The 21,795-nt window shown below is 42.4% G+C and overlaps 1 protein-coding gene across 1 annotated transcript in view; it reads right to left on the bottom strand.

Moving 5' to 3' along the window:
- RAB11FIP4 (RAB11 family interacting protein 4) overlaps nucleotides 1–21,795 on the bottom strand; it is a 226,700-nt gene that overhangs the window by 145,237 nt on the left and 59,668 nt on the right. The window contains 1 exon segment of the mRNA XM_030534485.1: nucleotides 10,700–10,787. Within this exon segment, the coding sequence (XP_030390345.1) occupies nucleotides 10,700–10,787 (88 nt within the window).

Raw genomic sequence — 21,795 nt, 5'->3', positions numbered from 1 at the left:
CTTTCTCAGGCCTTCTCTCCACACAACCTCTCTAGGTTATTAACCCTTCTTGCAGAGCCAGGACTCTCAGGGCCCTCGCCTGGAAACCCCTAACAAAATTCCAAATGTAATGAGTAAACTTAACCTAACTTCTGCCCTCCTCAGGCTTGCCCTTTTAGGGCTCTTACGTTCCCCTTGCTTCGTTCCTTAACTGAACACCTCCCAGGGCTCGCTCCCCTTCTGGAAGTCTAGAACCTGCCCTTCTGTCAGGTCTTAGCAATAAAGCCTGTTCCACTCTCAGTAACCATTTGTCTTCTTCTCTACTCTGACTACGATCTCAGGGTATAATCTCCCCATGAGCTTCCTCCTCACACCCTCCCTATTCCCACAGAGTGACTGCAGCCTCTCGCTCCACAGCTTCTTTCTTGACTGAATAGTCTTGACTGAATAGTTGCTAGTCGCCACCAGCTAAATACTTAGCGGTTTATATTCTCTCACTCTGCTGTGTCCTTCAGGTAATGTAACAACTCCTTTTTAATACTACCCTATTTCAATTAATAATGTACTGTAACTTTTGATATCTTAAGGTATTTGAATTCCTCAGAAAGCTTTTCCCTTTAATTATCGAAGCCCTCACAGACCCCATACAAGGTGATCAGTTGTTTCTTCCACCTTACAGAGCACAGATAGGCCATCTTTGTGTCTGTCTATTTAAAAAAGTTAATTGGTTAAGCCACAATGGCCAATTAGTTCTCTGAACAAAATCATTTTATTTTTCCTATTCAGGCTCTGAAGTATGCCATTATCCTCAGCTCTAGGGCACAATTCAAAAAATCTTCCTCTTTTTTCATTAATCCAATTTTGTTACTATTCCTCTTACATTTCCCTATACTGGGATTTTAACTGCCTGTTTACTCAAGGGTATTTCTATGTCAATCTTTCCATTTCTTACAGTCTTTTTAGCTGCTTTGTCCACCATTTCTTTCCTTGTTATCCTGAAAAAGCCTTCCTTCTATAGCATATTATACACCTTTTCAATATCTAGAAAGGCAGTTATCATGAAACCTTTGTGCCTCATGCTTTTTTGTATTTCAGTTTCTAATTTAAGAATGTGATCAGCTCCTTTCTGCTACAAATCTCCTCTCTTTATATTAACAAGCCTGCTCTTCATACTAGCCTGGAACGTTATTTGGCCACTGAGGCCCACATTAGCCCATTCACGGCCTGTGTGGGGTACACACCCCACTACAGATCCCCATTACAATAGTAGCCCAGCACCTCACAATCTTTAATGTGTTTGTCCTCTCAATACGTCTATATGGTAGGCAATATAGTTTAAGAAAGTTATTTATTTACCTGCAGTTATCAAGAAATGGAGGCATCAAATCAATCCTGAGCCAGAGGACCCGATTCTGATCTCTTTTAGGCCACTGACATCAGTTGGGATCTTCACCCATCTAACAGAGATCAGAATCTGTCCTCTACATTCTTTCATATGCATGCATCACAAAGCCAAAGTGAAATCTATTCTCTCCTAGTGTCTATGCAGGTCCTGCAGTATCTGAGCGCCTTCTAGCAGTGCACTAAACAACGTGACTACACATCTGGCCCATGTTTGTTCTCTCCCCCTCTCCTCAGAGGGAGAAGCGTGTGTAGTAGGGTGTCTTTTTTCTTTTCTTTTTTAAATATACATATTGCTATGTATTTATGTTGGAGAAGGCAAGAGAAAATCAGTTCAGCAGGGAGGTAAACTTCCTTGGAGTTGGTACTTTCCACACTACAATCCCCAGCACAGCAACCCCCACTCGGCACCCCTCTCCACAGTCGCAACCCCAAACACCTGTCATTAGCAACAATCCCCACATCCCACCCAACGATCCCCACACCACCACCAGCATTCCCATCTCCCCCACACCCTGTAGCATACATCCTACACCCTCCCAGCCAGTACTTCCCCACATACTAGCACTCAATCTATGTATTTATTTTTATTGTAGCTTCTGAACTGTATGTAACAGAGGAGCCCTTCCATTGCTGAAGGTTAATTTTAATTGTAGCTGTTACCATGGTACCTATAAGATTGTGTGTTCCTACTTATACACTATTTTATTCTTATTCACTTGTAATTTCATAAAGGCATATACCATGTTGGTTTTGTGTTAATGGTTCTATGGGAAGAGTAATACTTTCATCCAGAATGAGTGTGGAAAAGGGCACTGGGTAAGCTTTGTGGTAAAGTCCAAAGCACTCTTTGACATGACCAGCATTAATTAGAGTCTAACAAGTAATTTTATGCCTCTGCACAGGGATTGATACAGCCATATTGATTATGGGCTGGATCCTCAGTGGAGGCAGATTTGTGCAGCTCCGTTGACTTCAGTGATGTAAAAGAGCTGCGCAATCTGTACCATCTGAGGATGTGGCTTCAAAATGAGGGGAATTGTATATTGGAGTAAAATAACACCCACAAAAACAAGAACATTAAAAATTGAGGCTAAAATTGTGAGCCTGACTCTGATCTGGTGTAATTGTGTTGACTTCAGTGGATTTACTTCTGATTTACACCAGGGTAAAAGTGCCTTTAATCCAGTTTGCCCTGGAGGCCACAGATCTCTCTCAATTCTCAATGATTTTGTGTGCTCAACAGTTCTGTAGAGCAAAGGTGCAGTGCTTTTCAAACCCTACTGAATGATCAACTGCAAACAGCCGCTTTAAAGGAAAGTAAACACAATCACAAAGCAATTTCCTACAAATGCTCCAAGAAGGAAATTTAATCCATCCTGAGTCATGTAATTTTCATGGGCAATTAAGCAGTTTTAGTACTATAGGAAATCAAATCCAGTTACTTAATTGGATGTACTTGGTTCTTGGCACATGTCCTAGGAGCAGTAGCTTTTCTCTTATCTACTCTTGGATCTTTAATGGTGTATTAGGCTCATTTATGGCTTCTGGCTATATTAAGCAAAAATTTAGTTGAGCCTTAAAGTAGTTTGAAGAGGAATTAACCCCACTTCATTAAATAGCTAGAGTGTTACTTATTAGCTAAGGCCCCAGTCCTACTCAAGCAATTTGTTCCACTGAAGTCCAAAGGAGTAAGAAGCACTCTGAGAGCAAGAATTTGCTGGGTCAAACCTACCGTGTAAGTGACACAGCTAATACTAGTTTGAAAAGGTTCATACCAGATTTTTAGTTTTTCTTTGGTGCCCTATTGCGGTTCTTGCACTCACATGGCTCAGTCCTGATCTTGGGTATAAGGGCACGAGCCACAGACATTGATTTTAAGTCCATCGCGGCACACATCTGTAACCCTCTCTTCCAGCTGTGCAGTCTACATCTCCCATTCTGTGGCTGATCCACAGCGAGAGTTGTCTCATACTTCTCCCAGCTAACAGATTTGGAGTTGGATTTCTCAAAGTGCCTATGCACCTAATTCCCAGGCACCTAAACACCTGTGAGGATCAAGGCCTAGGCACCTACCTGCATCTTTAGGCACCTATGTATCTTTAAAGGCAACTTCAAAAGTCATGCCCAGGACTTCAATGGGACCACATAAAGAATAAACAACTGCTCCAGGTGAAAGCAGCAAAGAATCCTGTGGCACCTTATAGACTAACAGACGTTTTGGAGCATGAGCTTTCATGGGTGAATACCCACTTCGTCAGATGCATGTAGTCCAGGTGAGTAGAGGGATTAGAATCTGGTTCTCAAGAGGCTGTGTTTGTAATTTGGCATTATTATAGCCTGATTGTTTCATCACAATACCATCTATGTAACCCTGCTCAATATATCTCACATGAAAGACATTATACAATAATTACCATACAGTTGTTGGTGTTGTTTCCATGGTGTAATAGCCTCTTGAAAGTCTGAATGTATTTTTCCCTGTTACTTTCTACTTCAAAATATGAATATATATTCGTGTTTCCAATGCAAGAGAATCTATGACAACTGTCGGTTCCTGTTCCTTTAATGTAATCTGAAGTCATACTTTTTAGTTACTGCAGCTACAGGGCCGGTAGGGGGAGCTCACCCTTTATTTGTTTGGTGGTTTTGTTTTTTTTATATAGAATAGGTTTTTTGTCAAAAAAAGAAGAGAAAACAGTACCAGAACAGAAATAGAGGTACTTAAATAGGACAAACAGATAAGTGTACTTACTTAAACCTTACTAACCAGACTAAGGGCATCATTGTGCAAATATTCGGAGCATAATGCTTACTACCCTGACTAACTCACTGTCATCAATACGACTTCTTAAGCCAGTATGCACTACGATTGGTAGCAACTGTTGGCAGGATCAGGCCCTCAATCAGTACAATCACAATGATCACAGTGGACAAATGTAACAGATGAAATCCTGGCCCCACTGAAGTCAATGAGAATTCTGCCACTGATGTAACTGGGGCCACGATTTCAAAGGTGTATTTGCACCGAGCCAATACCTGATGGCAGTAACTCTCCTGACTGGTGATCGTTAATTGAACGGATGGCATGAAGCGAGCAGCTGGAAAGTGCAGATACACCAGGAGCTAAACTTTGTTCTTTTGATGTTCCAGCAAAAAAGCTTTACAGCCTTTATCTTGATGACAAACCAGTCCCGGTTTGCAGCAGAGCCTAATTATGCTAGGAAAGTGGCCCCAACAGCAGAGTTACTCCTCAAGTTCTGAGGCAAGACATTTACTGGATAACCCACCTCTACAAAGAAGAAAGAACAGAGGCTTTCCTTAAACAGATAGGTTGCCCTCCAGCCTAGAGTTTCATCAGAATGATACACAACGGGTATGTCTAAACTGCAATAAAACACCCACGGCTGGCCCACGTCAGCTGAGTCGGGCTCACGGGGCTCAGGCTGCAGCGCTAATAGATTGCAGTGTAGACGTTCGGGTTCCAGGTTCTACAGCCTGGGCACCAGCATAAGCCCAAACATCTACACTGCAATTTGATAGCCCCACACAGCCTAAGCCATGGGAGCCCAAGTCAGCTGACATGGGCCAGCCATGGCGATTTATTTCAGTGTAGACAAATCCAATGAGACTAGTATCAGAGGGTAGCCGTGTTAGTCTGGATCTGTAAAAGCAGCAAAGAATCCTGTGGCACCTTATAGACTAACAGACGTTTTGGAGAATGAGCTTTCGTGGGTGAATACCCACTTCCTCAGATGCATGTCATCTGAGGACATGCATCTGAGGAAGTGGGTATTCACCCACGAAAGCTCATGCTCCAAAACGTCTGTTAGTCTATAAGGTGCCACAGGATTCTTTGCTGCCAATGAGACTAATCTCCTCCAACCCATTATATCCCCCATTGCTGCTCCTTCAGATTGTCTAAATCCTCCATCCCAGGGAATCAGGGGCATGCTGTCAATGCACACCAAAGAGCAGACTGCGAGAGGCTTGAGAAAGCTTAATTTTGTTTCTACTTGCAATCTCAGAAGCAGCTGCAGAAGTGTATGAATCACAGGTCAAGGGCCATGTGGCCATGTCCAGCTCACAGATGCTGGGAATGGGGGGAAACCTTGGCAAACAACAAGGTCTTCCTTCATAAAGAGCCAGGAGATTTTTCACACACACGCAGAGCAGGCAGTGCCTTGGATTCAGCAGAGGTAGGGCCACGCCACTGATTTTAGATCCCAAAGTTGAAAAGTGTTTTAATTCAGCTCTTTATGGATACAGGAGCTATTTGCAAACTAAAGATCTGGATTTCAAACATGCCAATGTTTGGGGAGTGTTTAGTTCTGGAGTTTTGGACCAGATCTAAATCTGGTTTCAAGACCTCATCTAAGAGATTCAATCAAATTCTAAACTTCATAGAACTCAATTTTTCTCCCTCCAGGTTGATTCTCTGCTGCTGGGATGTGAATCCAGGATTCCAGAGAACTCAGATGTTTCAAGCCCAATGTTTAAACACAAATTCACGACACAGACAACTCCCAGATAGGAACACAGAAGTATTTCACTTCTGCTAGGCAAAAAGTTATCCTTCATCCCGGACTATCAAGGGAACTATCCCAAAGAGCTCAGCTCTGTGATGAGACAATTTAATCTGAAGTCTCATAAATAAGAAATATGGCAAGGAATTAGGGTAGCACATTTTTTAATGTAAATGTTTGGCTTCAGTCACTAAGAAGAACACAGATTCATACTCAGTTAGAACAAAGCCTCGGGATTTATCAGAGTGTCTCATTTTGCTAAATTAATCTGATTATTATACACAATCCAACTAAGGTGGGATGTCCAAGGGCCATATTTAAAATCGGCTGCAGCCTAGTTGGATTGATTGCTTTTGTTGGAGAATGAGACCACTGCTATTCTTGGGACATGAAGCTCTGTTGAAAAATGAGAGATAATAACATGGTGGAGTCTAGATTTTTGGAAGGTGAGCATACATTTTCTCAACTTTAAGAGGAGCAATTCGTTTTAAAGAAAGAAAAATGTCTCTGCTGGCTGAAGACCAATAAAATCTTCATTGGGTGAGGCAAGTGATGGATCTAGTTCCTTATTAAGAGCTGCAGTAAAATATATACATAATGGGATGTCTTTTATTAAAATAGCTATAAATACTCTTTGATTTGAGAAAGGTCTTTCTAGTATATATCCTTGTTACTGATTTAATTGTATTTGCTATAAAGATTTACATAATGCAGGAAAATGTTGGCACTATTGGTGGTTTATAATATAACCTGTGCGTGTGTGTGGATAAATACATATACAGATCTCCATAAATACATTTAAGGAGCCAATCCACAAGATACACCTCATGAATCCTTTGAAGCCTTAGGCCCCAATCTTGCAAAAAAACCTTACCTTTAAGCACATTGTTATTATTATTATTTGTATTACTGCGGCGCCTAGGAGTCTTAGCCCTGGATCAAGACCTCATTGTGTTACATAATAGTATATGGAGATATACCTATTTCAGAGAACAGGAAGGGACCCTGAAAGGTCATCAAGCCCAGCCCCCTGCCTTCACTAACAGGACCAAGTACTGATTTTGCCCCAGATCCCTAAGTGGCCCCCTCAAGGAATGAACTCACAACTCTGGGTCTGGCAGGCCAATGCTCAAACCACGGAGCTATGTCTCCCCCTACATTCAATGGAAACACTATGTTAAGCACATGTGCAGGACTGGGGGTTTAGCCTGTAACCCATTCAGGACAAAGACTGTGTCTTAGCCTTCAACTAGAACCCAGGAATCCAAATCACTGGTGCAATCACTAGATAACTTAATCTCTTAGGTTCTTATTGTGCTCACACCAATCTCTTGTACTAGCTTCCCCTACTAGCTTCCCATTTTCCCCATGTCAAGTCACCTTGTAGATGCACTCTAAAGGTTTAATCGAGAGCATTTTCCCAGTGTAATCTCATATCGCTACACTGCTGTCCTTTGCTGCCACAACCTTTAAATTAAAACCACTGTGGCACTGCACTCTTGCCACCTGCTGGCTTCATAATAGTCTCATTGTAAGAGACTCTCCATAGGCACCTCCTGGAATCACGCTGAGATCCGTCTGAGAGTCACCCTGTGTCTGGGCCATGCTAGAACACTGGTGCGTCAGTAAGGACCAGGTGCTCAGAGAAGCACAGGTGGAATGTTTTGCCCTAAGAATCTGATAGGCTGATCAGCAGTGACGTTGTTGAGCTGTCTCCTTGTTGATTTTGCTTTGCCTTTGGCAAAGCTCAAATGTAACGTAATAGTTTCTGCCTTTTAGCAGAGGACTCTATCCTTCCCTGGAAAGGAAATGGGCTTGATGGTATGCATTGATTCCTTTCTAGCTACCAAGACCCCTGTCACGCACATCATATAATTAACCCTTTCATAGCTCTGGCACTTTCCACCCAAAGGGCTCACAGTGCTTTACGAACATGAATTGACTAAACCCTGCAGCATCCTTGAGAAAAGTAAAATTATCCTAATTTTACAAGTAGGGAACCTGAGACCCAGAGGAGTTCCAGCTCACCTTAGGTCTACCAGCAAGTCAGGAGCAGAACTGGGTCTAGAAATCTCAGGCCCCAATACCTATCTCTGCACCTAAAACATTACTCAGTGCTTCCTTCCGTTTTATTTTCCCCCCTTAGTCCACTACTTTTTTCGGCCAGGAAATAATATGAAAAGCTACAGCCCGTCTGAATGCAGCTGTATCATTTCTGCTCCATTGCCAGGCAATACCAGAAACAAAAGTTAACTAACCAGTCATATTCCCTCAACGAGGCTAATGCAGTTGAAAATAATAAAGGAAGTAAACCCAGCATAGCCATGTTGTTTTATAACCCATAAAACCACATTGAGCTAAACTTAGATCAGGTGTAAACAGCTGCTGCACCACTGATTTCAGCAGAGTGAGACTCAGTTATCCCAGATCTGTATTTGGCCCGTTTTTTGCAAGGCCCTGATCCCACAGAGATTTAGGCACATTTGGCTTTGGGCATGGGAATAGTCCCATTGATTTCAAAGGAACTTTTCCTGTGTGTAATGTGGAGCAAATGCATAAGGTGGAGCATCTCCATAAATCTTTACAAGATCAGGCCCTGAGTTTTTATCACAGCCAGTAATAATGTTCCCTGGGATTAGGCCTGCTGAAATCAATTCTACTTGCATAGTAAAGTATCCACTCATTGTCAGTGAGGCAATGAGAATCTGGCTCGAAGTATTAAAAAGTATGTGACAGGAAGGCAGTGTGGCCTAGTGGTTCCATCACTGGATGAGAATTCAGGAGATCTGGGTTGTAGTCCCAGCTCAGTCACTGACCTGCTGGATGAACTTGGGTAAGTCACTTTGCTTTTCTGTGCCTCAGTTTCCCTATCTATAAAATGGGATATTTCGCTCCTTTGCGAAGTGCTTTGAGATCTATGGGTGATCAGAGCTAGATATTCTTATTAATAATAATCTGCCCCTGAGTTCAAATGCTAAGATCAATGAAAAGACCAGAGGACTAGATTCCAATGTTATTTCAGAGCTACTCAAAGGGCTGAGCAGTCACTAGTACTGGACATCGAAGGAATACTCCTGAATACTCAAACTACTCAACTCTTGATTGATTTTGTGTATCAAGCACTCAAATGACTTTCAGATCAGGGCAACACTTCTGTTAGATACAAAGGATTTGACCCCTGATGGATTTTGAAGTAAAGGGAACACTTTATGCAAAAATGTTGTAGAACATTTGTTTTTTAATGGTGTGCTAAGGAAACACACTTTCTGTTGAAGTCTACATGGAATTACTGCACTTAGCATAGCCACTTTTCCTAGTCACCAGCCATATTTGCAATATATTTTTCTTTATTAATGAAATGAAGGGCAGTAGCTATATAGGGGCATGCACGGTACAGTATGTTCTCCTAAGTACATGGAGAACTAATGAGGTAAATCAAAAGCAGCTCCCTTTTTAACAGGGACATTTCGTACAGCTCCCTGTTGCTCAGGTGTATCACAGGCATAATAAAAAAGGCCCAGATAAGCAACAACACTTCAGGGTTGATGGTGATGCCAGGGATCCATATATGAAAGATAATGGGCAGGTCAAGACAATGGACATTTTCCTCCTCTGCTGTATCCCTTTTGCACACTCCTAAATCAACAGAATTTTAAGCTGCATCCGGGACATGCAGCAGCAGGGACGCCCCCAAAATAGGAGGAGCCCTACACTACAGCTAGCATTCCATGCCATCGGAGTAATGAAGATAGATCCGAAGATAAGACAGAGAGTTTTTAACAGAGATTCACATCACAACGAAGAGAAAAAATAGGCAAAATGTGATTTCTCCTTTTTATGTGTTGCTCTGAATGCTCAAATGAGCCCATTTTACTTAAACAAACAAAACCACAAAACAAAATACCAGTTCTCCCCAAAACCAATTTTTGTCTGTGCTAAAAATGTCTCCTTTTTCATTACAACAATGGGATCACTTTGAACAAAAAGGTGGCTCTGGAATTCAAAATTCAACCTAAGAAATGTCTATTTTTGCTGATCTTGAATTTTGCAGATTTTCTGTTCATTTAAAAAAATTATATAAAAGTGAAATCTATGGATTAGCACAAAATCACCCCAAATAGCATCAAACATTCTGTAAAATTTCACAGAAAAGTGTTCACTCCCTTCACACAGATCTATGAATTTTTAACCAAAGCCTCCACACCTCTTTTGCCTGGGAAAACTGTCTGTGGAATGTAGAGAACTTAAATATAATTCGAATATAAATATCTATAGATGTTAGTTGAGAACATGTCTCTTACGCTGGAGAAACTGTATAGGAAAAGTCCATTCATGAATAACGGTTATTAACCCAGTGTAGACTGAAGGGAAAATTCCCAGTGACCTTGATAACCCGATACTTTTCGGGTATAGTCAAAGTTTTCCACATGTGCATTCATTCATGTTTAGACCAACCCCTTTATCCCATGTCCTGTCTAAATATACAGGTGGTTTAAAGAAATAAGGTCCCAGTCTTACGAAGATTCATGCACATAATTTGATGTGAGCAGTCTGGTTGACTTTAATGGGACTAGTCACATGCTTTAAGTTAAGCATGTGCCTAACTCTTTGCAGGATCAGCATCTTATTGATTATACTTCAGTGAGACAGAAGAGCAAAGTAGAATTCATCAGCATCTATTCTCGTGAATATCAAATCTTCTGATGGCCCATGCCCTAAGAAAACATGCTTGAATTAAACTTTTATATTATATTTTATAATTCTATAATTTTTATAAAAGCTGCATTACTTACCTTTGATAGCAAAAACTCCATGACAGAAATCCTTGAAGTTGATTCTTCCCAGGTCATTTGGGTCCAAGTATTTAGCCAATTTTTCCACCTAGAAAAGAATATGCAAAGATTACTATGTGATGCTTCTACCTTGGTCAAGCTTTTATGGAGAAAACACCAGTTTAAAAAATATCTGCAGTATACATCTGAAATTAACACAAGGTAAAAATACTTATCTACATAGATAGAAAACCAAAACTTTGTAACTTTCCATGGCATAAAATATAGGAGAGACTGTATATGAGAGATCCAAGAACATTAAAAGTGAAAGACACTTAATATGACATGAGATTAATTTGTTTAGTGCAGTATTATTTTCTATAATCTCAGCTTCATGGTTTAGCATTTCTGATGTAAATTATCACCCACCAAAGGGGATCACACGGGGCATATTGCAGTAAATTTGCATCTATATTGAGGGAGATATTTCACATTAAGGAAGAGCTGAAGGATTTTTCAGGAGAGATTTGCAGAAGAAGCGGGAGGGAATTTGGTGAATCTTCGTGGTGAAACGAAAGAAGGCACAAAACCAAGAGTGGGAAAAGAAAGCAAAGAAGCAGTTAAGTGGGGGGAGGGGAAGAGAGCAAAGCAGAGGTGTTGGAACAATTTGTATAGTGGGGGTCCTCAGAGCCATTGAGCCAAACTATAAACTCTGTATATGATGGAAACTACTTCAAGCTAGGGGGCGCTGCGTGCCCTTAGTTCTAGCACCTATGGACCAAAGGCAGAGGCAGTGTTGTCCAGTGGATAAAGCACTGGAGTGGGAGCAGAGGACTCTTCTATTCTATTCTTGGCTCTGCCACTGACCTGGTTAGTGACCGTAGGCAAAAGTCACTTCACCTCTCTGTGCCTGTTTACCCTTTGCCTGTCTTGTCTATTTAGACTGTAAACTCTGTGGGGCAAGAGCTGTATCTCATTATGTGCAGGCACACAGTGCCTAATACAATGGGGGTCTGGCTTTGGTGTGATCCTCTAGGTGCTACTACAATATAAATATGACCAATTATTACATCAGCATATACCGGTGGTTCCCAAACTGGAGTTCGTGAACCCCTGGGGGTTCACGATATGTTACAGGGGGTTCTCGGGAAAAAAATCCCTAATGGTGGACAGAGCTGGCCCTAGGGACCCCGGGACTTCCAAGAGCTAAGCAGATCAAAGCAAGCATATCTATCATACTGAGGAGATTTAAACTTCAAGACTCCTTATAAGAAATGGAAAGGGAGGTGAACATTTTTCGCTATTTTTAAAATTAAATTATTATGAAGAACAAGTTTAAGCTTTGTTGTAACATGCGTTGTTTGCCTGGACTGCTCGAGACCTGAATGCCTGTGTAGGAGGAACTCTTTGAGTTGGCTTCTTAAATATCTTCATGATGTTTCAAATCTGATACTCCTTCATGAAACACAGGAGCCTTGTCTTATAACAGGGTTACTCAAAGTGATACAAGCTACGAAAGTGAGATCTTGGAAGAGTGTTGCCGTTTTCATAATGTAATAAAAAAACTGTAATGATAAATAATAATTAATAATAAACAGTGGGTAATAAGCATGTCATAAAAACAAATTTTATATTTCCAAGATCACTGCTTTTATAATTTATACTCGGGTAAAGGAGAAAATCCCTGGAAATATTCATTTTTAGGAGGGGGTTCACAAGACTTGACATTTTAGTGACAGGGGTTCACAGGTTGTTAAAGTTTGGGAATCACTGATATATACTATATATTATATTAAGATTTATGATAATATTGTAAGGAGCAGTGAGAGCAGGAATTCAGCATATTACAATATTTGGAAGGACGGAATGCAAGCTTAAACATGCTAGTCTGAACAGCAATCAAAGCCCAGCTGAAAATATACACAGCGAATGAATGAATCCTGGTGACCCAGTTTCTTGATTTTCTGGTTTCTCACGTGCTAGTGAAACCCTACTGAATGCTTAAAGGCCCTCTAGAGATTGAACTAACATCCTTACTTCTATTCTATCCATCCAATACACCCAGACCATTTGGTTTAGATGGGTTATGATCAATGGAAATATTCTCTATCCTAATGAAAGCCTGCAATCCTAATGCTGCAAAACCAACAGGGTCTTAGCATTTCAGTCCCCTGCTGAAGCTGTCCAGTTTGCCAGTGTATCCTATACACAAAATATAGTTTTTGAAATCATAATGCCGGGGTGCACATGCTGTTAGTTTCCAAGGACCATTGGAACAGCACAATCAAACATAAGGAAGAAGTAGCCTGTGGAAGTGTGTGTACAGGGCAATGTTCTCATGAACCACACATCCAGCTGGGACCCAGATGGAGCAGCCAGAGCCGAAACACCAGCTGACAGCTCAAGATGATTTCTCCACTCAGCATCCTTGTAATAAATGCGATGGGTTCCTCCAATAATGTCTTATTTAGAATATTGAAATCTAATTAAGGTGCTTAGATAAGCAATAGGTAAAACTCAGTCTTATGCCCTGGCATTCACTATGCACTTCCAATCAGCCTGAAAACTCAGCAACGGTGCATACAACAACACCTAGGCCCTAGTTCAGTGAAGTGCAAAAGCACTTGTTTAATTTTAAGCAGGTGCTTAAGAACTTGGCTGACTCAGACCCTTAGATACTACCCTGAATCGTGCAAAATTTCTTGGCTTGACAGATTAAGTTAGATGTTAGACAGACAGTTAGGTGAACAGGTTTTGTATTGTTTTAAACACACTTAAGTAAAAATGTAGTAATGATAGATGTGTTAGACCTGTTCTGTGTAGTATATCTATACAAGCCATACAGTCTCAGTTAATTGCATTTAAAGAAACCCTGCAATTATATCAAATACATAAACACCTTTTACACACATTATTTAAAATCTTTAAACCCACCCCCTCAGAACTCTATTTATATCTGCTGCATATTTGCTATAACAATACTTAGCACACATACAATCCCCAGTCACCACGTGCTTTACAAAGCATTATCCCCATTCTGCAGATGGTGAATATGAGGCACAGAGAGGTTAAGTGACTTGCCCATAGTTTCACTGCAAATCTGTTGCAGAACGTGGAACAAAAACCAGAACTTCCTGCTGGCTTATGGAGAAAAGGTACATAAGATACTGTGGTGATGCATGCCATAGAATTGCTTATTACTGTATAAAATACTGACTTAACTGGGGTAAGGGTATTTTCCTATGGGTTGGATACATTATTTTGATAAGGTCAAATGGATCAACCATGAATGAATCTGGGAAAACAGCAATGTGGATTTAAGAATCTATTCATGGTGCAAAATGCTTGGTGTTGACTAGGGGAGAATGGAACAATTTGATCTATAGGTTAAATCCTTCCCTTCCCCCTCCCTCTTTAAAAAAAAAATCACCTGCAGCTCCCCTCATGCAGATATGGCAGGTAAAGAGCTGTAGGATGAATTCTGCAGCATGTAGTGATTTTAGGGAGAAATCTTACAGCAGTTCTCTTATTGTGAAACCCTTTGCAGAGCTGTTAAGGATGTGCTGTCAGTCTGATGGCAAAATGCAGCATTTGGCCAGAACCATGGACAGCACACATTAAGGGTGATGCTGCTAGAGGAATTCATCTTTACACAAACCTCTTTGATATTACATCACAGGAGGCAGAGTAGCCTTGTGGTTACAACGGCTCTCTGGGATTCAGGACTCCTGGATGCTGGTCCCAGTGGATGATCTCTATGTAAGCTCACTAACCTTTTCATGCCTCATTTAACTCCCCCCCCCCCGGAAATTGGGGACACATAATAACAATCTCCTACCTCAGTGCGATGGTGCAGGGATTAACTAACTGAGGGTATGAACTGCTCTGAGATTACCAGATAAAAAGTGCTACAGAAAAACAAAGACTGCATGGGCTAATGGACAGGTTGCCCAACTGGCACTCAGAAGACCTGGGCTCTATTTCCACCTCTGACTTGCTATGTGAACTCATTTACTCTCCCTGTGCCTTGGTTTCCCTGTCAAATGGAAATCGTAACGATACATCCACACTTTGAGATCAAGGGATAGAAAACACGATCCAAGAGCTAAGTAACAGTAGCATTCCGAAAGCAAATAATTAAACAAAGAACAATAAGATTACAACGAAGTCAAAATGAATGTTACTTACAAACAGGGCCCAATAGAAACACCAAGGAACCCAAATAAATGCATGGAAGTAAACTTTCCCGATGTCCTAATTTCTCTGTATTCTGATTGCGTATGCTAGTGATTTATGGGGACAGAGCCACCAATGCAGTTACTCTCCGGTGTGTGTGGGATGGCAGTAAACTGAGGTGGAAAACAGCATTCCTTCCAAATCTCTGCGTGAGTGATTTTACTCAACCCCCTGATGTGTGACTTTGATTTCTCTTCAGATACAGATTTCAGGTATCATCCATTCCCACCTGTGATCTCTCTCATGTTTTATTCTGGACCGTTGAAAGACAGGACTCATGTTGTATATTCTAAGAGCTGTGGGACTTCTTCCCCCCAGAACTGCTGGTTAATACATAGCTGGCTGCTCAGATTATATATCCATCCAAGACAAAGAACAAATCCTGTGTGGCTGGCCCAGGATGTTCAATGGCTCTAGCTGGGAATGGGGATTTACGTGTAGTAGTTCATGGAAATCACATACCATACGTGTATGAAATACAGCTCTTGACGCACGAGACATATAAACAAGAGGCAATATTTTGTTCAACCTCCTATGGCTACATACTGTCGAGCTGGAGACACATCCGTCCCTTTGTAATTGGCATCACGCACACATCTCTGCTCTAACGAGCTTGTCACAGATCAGCTTGTCGAAGGAAACTATATGCATTATGCTGATATAAATCAGATCAGATTTACTGCTGAATGGCATGAAGCTGCCTGATACGACGGAATGTTCCGTCCCCAGACCGATATAATTTACAGCTTTGGTGTGCCTCCTTCACAGCCAGTGAGGCTAAGTTTTATCTATGAAAAGAAGAGGGGGCACCATGAGGAACACAAGCAACAGAATGTCTTTACATTACCAGGTAGTTTGGTAGCATAGATCCAGCAAGATATAAACCCATCATGCACTCGCACGCAAAGGAAATAGAATGCTACACACTGCAGGCCTGACCAGCAGGACAGTCAATGTATAATTGTGTACATAGCACTGTGGCAAGAGGTAGATGCAGATAAGGAGTAAAATTTTCAAAAACACTGCACTGACTCAGGAGCAAACGTCTCATTTGCAAAAGAGGCTTGGGGACTTCGGTACTTTTAAAAATTTTATCGTTCATCTTAATTGCTGATGGCAAGCAGGGTCTTTTGCTTGAGGCAAAGGATGGGAGTCAGCAGACCTGGGCTCTGTTATTCCACAGATGTCCTCCATGACCATGGGACCTAGTCTCTTTAGTGAATGGCCTAGGTTCCAACCAATTAAATAGCAGGAAAGCTGCAAACCCCTTCTCCTTTCTTCACTCAGCATGGGATCTGGAGCATGGTGGCTTCTGGCTAGCTGAGAAATTCTGCTCCATGTCCAAATCATTTTAAAACATGGATGTGTTTTAGAGGTTGGGCAGGCAGAAGTCTGAATGTGTGGGGTGTCACTCAAAGTACATGTGAACGTACAATCCCCTGTGAAGATGACTTCAAAGGGGCTGCCCTTGCTGATGGCCTGTGCCAAATTAGCACATTCTGTTTCAGCACCATTCCATTTTCAGTGGAGTGATGGAGAAGCTAGCATTTATGAACCAGTGAGCCTCCCAAAGAGAGTGGAGACTCCTTCAAGAGCAATGATAGCCCCTGGGCATGCCACTGTCATATTATCTATACTCTGGACTCAGAGAACAGCCTTTTCATTGCTCCACTGGTCTACTGAGACTTGTCAGCTATGACTGCATCCCTATCAATGAGTAGCTCAAGAGAAGTCTTGGAAATTTTTACCTCGTGCTTCCCATATCATTTCTACTAATGCATGTTCCATTGCTCAGATCCACTCCAGCCCATAGGTCAGATCCTCAGCTGGTGTCAGTCAGAGGCAGCAACACTGCAGTGCACTATTCCAAACCCTACATGGTCAGAACTCACAAGTCAGGTCCTCCAGAATAAGGAGATTGTCCTAAAAATCACAAGAGTTCTCAAAAACAATCAATTTTGAGGTTTTGGGGTTTTTTTTTTAACATCTGGATTTTGGTTTATGTTTTCATGCTTTCTCCCACAACCATGAGGACTAGAAACATTTTTTAATGAAAGCAAAGATTTGCACAGAGCAATGAGACTCTGGGAGTGAGCCTTTAAGAAAATGATCAAATACTGTAAGATTCAAAATAAAATCACTAGCGCTGGGAACGCTGGAAGTCAACGTAGCTATGCTGATTTACACCCGCAAAGATTCTGACCCTATAGCCACAAAACTTATGCCTACTTTCAATGGAAATACAGCTTTAATAAAGTAGAAGACTGGTTAGAATTCCTTCCTGAGACTTATTAAATACAAACTACCATCAACAGAAGAAAAGAACTGGGTCATGGTCAGAGAATGTCATAGACGTTACAGAAAGCTAAAGAAAATGGAGCATCAAACCTATTCTTCAGGCCCTGTTTCTGGATATATTTAAAGCGATGTAATCAGACTCAACTAGGCCATCAGGGGTCATGGCATCAAAACTGTAATGCCTCCTGTTCAATGAAGTAGTACAAATCTGCGGTTGGATCTTCAACTGATGTCAATCAGCATAGCTCCATTGACTTCAAGGGAATTACACTGATGTACACCCACTGAGCATCTGGCCTGATGCATACAGGAGACAAATATCTAGTCAGACATTAGGCTTTAAGGTTATAAGACTGGTGTATGGCTTTCCCTGACAAACAGCAAACCCACAGCATTGCAATATAAGTAAACACTATTTCAAATGCACACAGGGTCAGTTAGGCAAATTCCATTTCCTTTTGGGTGTCTTGCTAAAAGGAAGGAAATCGTGTTCTTGGTTTTAACTTACCAATTCCTACAACCAGATGGGATGCTTGTGCCCAGTTTAATAATAACAATAATTTGATTGTGGTCCCTGAATAACACTAGCAACACTAGCACCATATGTTTATTCCTGAAAGCCTCTCAATGATCCAATGGTTTTAATTGCCACTCTGTTGACAACATCTTATTACATTTCTGAATCAAATCACGTATGAATGTGTTAAGCCCAGGTGTGTGCATTGTGACTGGCTACAAAAGTGCATTTACTATGAAGCAAAGCTTTAACAGGAAATGGAATTATCACCAAGCTCTGGGACACGGAGGATCTGGTCGAACTCCTGATCCTATAAACCTCACCCACCCCATGTGACTTTGGACAAGCCAGTTCATATCTCTCTGCCTCAGTCCCCCAACTATAAAATAGGGATAATGCCACACTTTCATTTGCCCACCATTTCTATATGGGGTCTATTTAGATTAGAAGGTCTCTGGTGCAGAGACTGTCCCCTCCTGTGAGTTTTTAGAGTGCCTTGCACCTCTATGCGCTGCTGCATAATACACTCATGGATGGATGATTGAGGGGGGAGGGCCTCGGTGTGCATTAGTTTTTAATGAATACAATTCATATTCCTATTACTTTCAGACTGAAAAAAGGTTGGTGTTACTGAGATTGTAGCTGAACAGCGACCATCAAAATGAATTGTGCTACCAAAGCTAACCCAACTGCTCTCTGCTGTGTAAACCATGTTAAACCTTCTCCTGCCTAGCTTTGTAGAGAAACAGTCTCCTAGCCCCTTTCTCCTCTGAGAGCATACTGCCAGCAATTAATCAGTCTCTCTGAAACCGCAAAAGATTGTTGAGGCTACAATAATTATTTATTACCCTTGAAAAGGTTAAGGGCCTGTCAGCCCAATAACCAGGCTGCATAACGTTGTATCGCTTTTGTTCCTGACCACACTATCTATTCGTTCCAATGCCTGGCCACACTGATAACTCATACCTGGGCTTTAAGGCTCTGCTGCCCCTGAGACTGCAGTCGTGTGTCAGAAAGTGAACTATCCCCCGGAGGATGGAGGAACAAACACATCCCTCTTGGATTCCCAGGCAGAGCAGCAGATTGTGATTAATTCCCTCCTCCCCATACAAGCTGGAATCTGCCTTTGATCAGTGACCTGCTGTGTTTCTAATGCTGTCTGGGTTCCGGTTAGTCACAGGTTCCCTCAGATCAGATTTAGGAGCTCTGGTGGGGAATCTGGTTTAGGGCCAGACTTTGCCACAGGCACATTCATGGAGCCCTCTGTGCTCAGTCTGGGCTTCACTGCTGCAGAGACCACTCAGAATGAGGAATGTGGCTGTGACAGGCAGCATTTACCAGAGGTATTGTGTAGTGGTTAGGTACCTGGGTCACAACTCTCCCTCTGTCTCCAGCACCCTGATGGTGGTCCCAATAGAGAAAGCTCCCCGCTATCTCTCACGAGGGTCTCCTCCCTGCTCCTTCACCTGGGGCCTGTGTAGCTGTCCTTTGCAAGCCCCTTCCTTGCAGTAAGGGCTTCTGCTGTGCCCTTGCTCAGGAGCTCTTAAGGCAGGTCTGTCCTCCTATCTGGTCTGGCTCTCTTTTAAGCTTCTTCTCCAGCTGGAGTAGGTGCTGCAGGTGTGGCATCCCCTGGGCCCAGATCTGCTTCTTAACCCCGTGTATCCCAGTGTGAGGTTTATATTCTCATCACAGGGGCCTACCATTAGTAGCAGCTATGTTATGCCTATGTGGTGGGACTCGGAGTCTGCCTCAGCTGCTGTGTGTGGCAGCCCCAGGACTGGGGATGGTGTGAGCTCAGGGGGAACTTCTCTGATGGCCCAGGGAGTGCCTGCCCTGCTTGCTGACAGACAGGGAGACTGAATGGACCGGGGCCGGGGAGGGAGGCAGAGATAGCTCTTGGCTAGTAGATACCTCTGAAGCATGCCTGTAAGCCAGGCTGTAAGATGTAAAGAACCCATCCATCGTCAGGACAGCTGAAATGGGGGAGGGAGAGGAGAACGAGCCCCTAAGACCTCCCCCCGGTTTAAATATGTGCTTAAGGACTCACAGCATCCCCTCTTTCCCCCTAGCAGGAGTTGTGCAAGGGATGCCATTCACTCTTCAGATCTGCAGTCATTTCTGTCGCCCAAGCGATGGGAGGGTGAGGCTCTGTATTGCATACCTCGGGGAGGCAAGGAGCTGATCTGTGGGAGAACTAGTTCTGTGGCTCCCTCCTGAAGAACAGGAACTGAGCCCCTCACTTCTTCAACAGACCCAGCAAAGAGCCTGCTTACTGCAGTGTCAACACCGATCAGGGCTTGGCTTTGAGGGTGAGGGAGGAGGTTTTGTTAAATCAATGTCCTAGGCCATGATGCTTGCTAGCAAGAGCTGCACAACTCCAGAACATCTGTCTATTTGTGTTAACATCCTGCCTCCCCCTGCAGGTCAAGGTTAAGTGCCAGTGTTACAGTCACCATTTTAGCTAACATTGGGGATTGAACTGAGGATCTCCACGAGCTGGCATGGTCTGTGCGAAAGAGCCAGCCCCCTCTTGCTGGGGCTGCAACAGACTTGTACTTTCTGTGAATTGCGCGCACGCTCACCAGTCTAGCACCAGGAAGAGAAGGAAGAGAGCAGAAAAATTCAGCCCCAGGTTTTGTGTCCACGCTAGTCCATGAGCTGCAAGGATTTATCTGGTGAATAAACTCTACATTAGAGGCCCATGTTCTCAGACAAAGGACATCAATCTTTTCCACTTTGAAACAACTGGAGAAAATGAAAGTTCTTTCCTTAATGCTTCACTTACTTGGGTGGATGGGTGATTATCCTCCCAATACAAATTTTGTACTCGGATGTAATAATATTTCACCTTAGCCAACACATGCTACTTTATTGTGCATCTTAGCAAGACTGATGGCTCTATAGACACAAAGTGATATTTGCCACGTGCTGCTTTCTGAAATGTAAGAGCAGCATGGAAGCATACGGAGGGGTACTTACAGCAATGGAAAGGCTGTAACGAAAGAAAAGATGAAGAAGAAAAAAACCATCCCCACTCAGTGCACAGGAGAGGGTTCTGCGATGAAAACCAACACACACAGTGAGGTATGTTACTGAGCAGAGATTAGTAACAAAACTAGTGCAACCTACAATGAGTCTGGATAGCTTTACAGAACATAATGCTCTGGGTCAAACTGAGGTTGATGCGGGAATCAGTGGATAAAGTTCTCCGGCTTGTGCTATGCAGGAGATCAGACTAGATCATCACAATGGTTCCGTCTTGCCTTAAAACATATGAGACTAAAGCCAAGAATTCTCAACCCCTTATTCACTGTAGTGGGGAAAACTCACAAGAGAAAAGTCACGATTGTTAGTACAGGCTTCACAATCCAGCCCTGCATATGAATTTAATGTATGAGAAATCTCCTAACTAAATCCCCCCACCTATAGAAAGCAGCAGCAAATAACAGAATGGGGATGGATGACTCAAAAGACTTGATATTTGGAGCCTTTTGCCTTGAGGTTGCTGCTCATGTTAATACTGACCAAAAGTTGTTTCCATCAGAAGGCTGATGGCTTATGTGGATTGAATTGTTTCATTCCATTGTTCATGTTCCAACCCCTCCACCACAGTTGGAACCTGTTGGCATCCTTGTTGACAGCCTTCGCAGAAAAGCATGGGTGAAATCCTGGCCCCACTGAATTGAGTGGAGAAACTCCCAATGACGTCAGTGGGACCAGGATTTCACCTGTGCATTTACATTGTTCTTAAACCTAATAAACACTTGGCCACTTTTAAATATGGTTAAAATTGTTCTCCCTTGTCCCTTTGTATCAGCTGTTAAGTCACCCTGAATTCTCAGGCTGTCTTCAGAACCACTAGACCTTGTACTGCAATTCAAGGTAGCCTCAAAAAATTGGGAAGGCAGAAGCCATTTTGGTTTTGGACTAGCCCATGTCATTTTAACTTTTTCAAATAGGTTTTCTAGCAAAGCAGGAAAAAATGCCACCGACATCGTAGAGACTTCTTGAAAAGGGATGAACTTTTTGTTCTCTTACGCATCTATTTTAGGTATTCTATATGGTG

The sequence above is a fragment of the Gopherus evgoodei genome, chromosome 15, assembly GCF_007399415.2.
Source record: "Gopherus evgoodei ecotype Sinaloan lineage chromosome 15, rGopEvg1_v1.p, whole genome shotgun sequence".
NCBI lineage: Eukaryota > Metazoa > Chordata > Testudines > Testudinidae > Gopherus > Gopherus evgoodei.
Note: the sequence above shows the minus strand (reverse complement) of the source record. Positions and strands in the feature narration are given on the sequence as shown.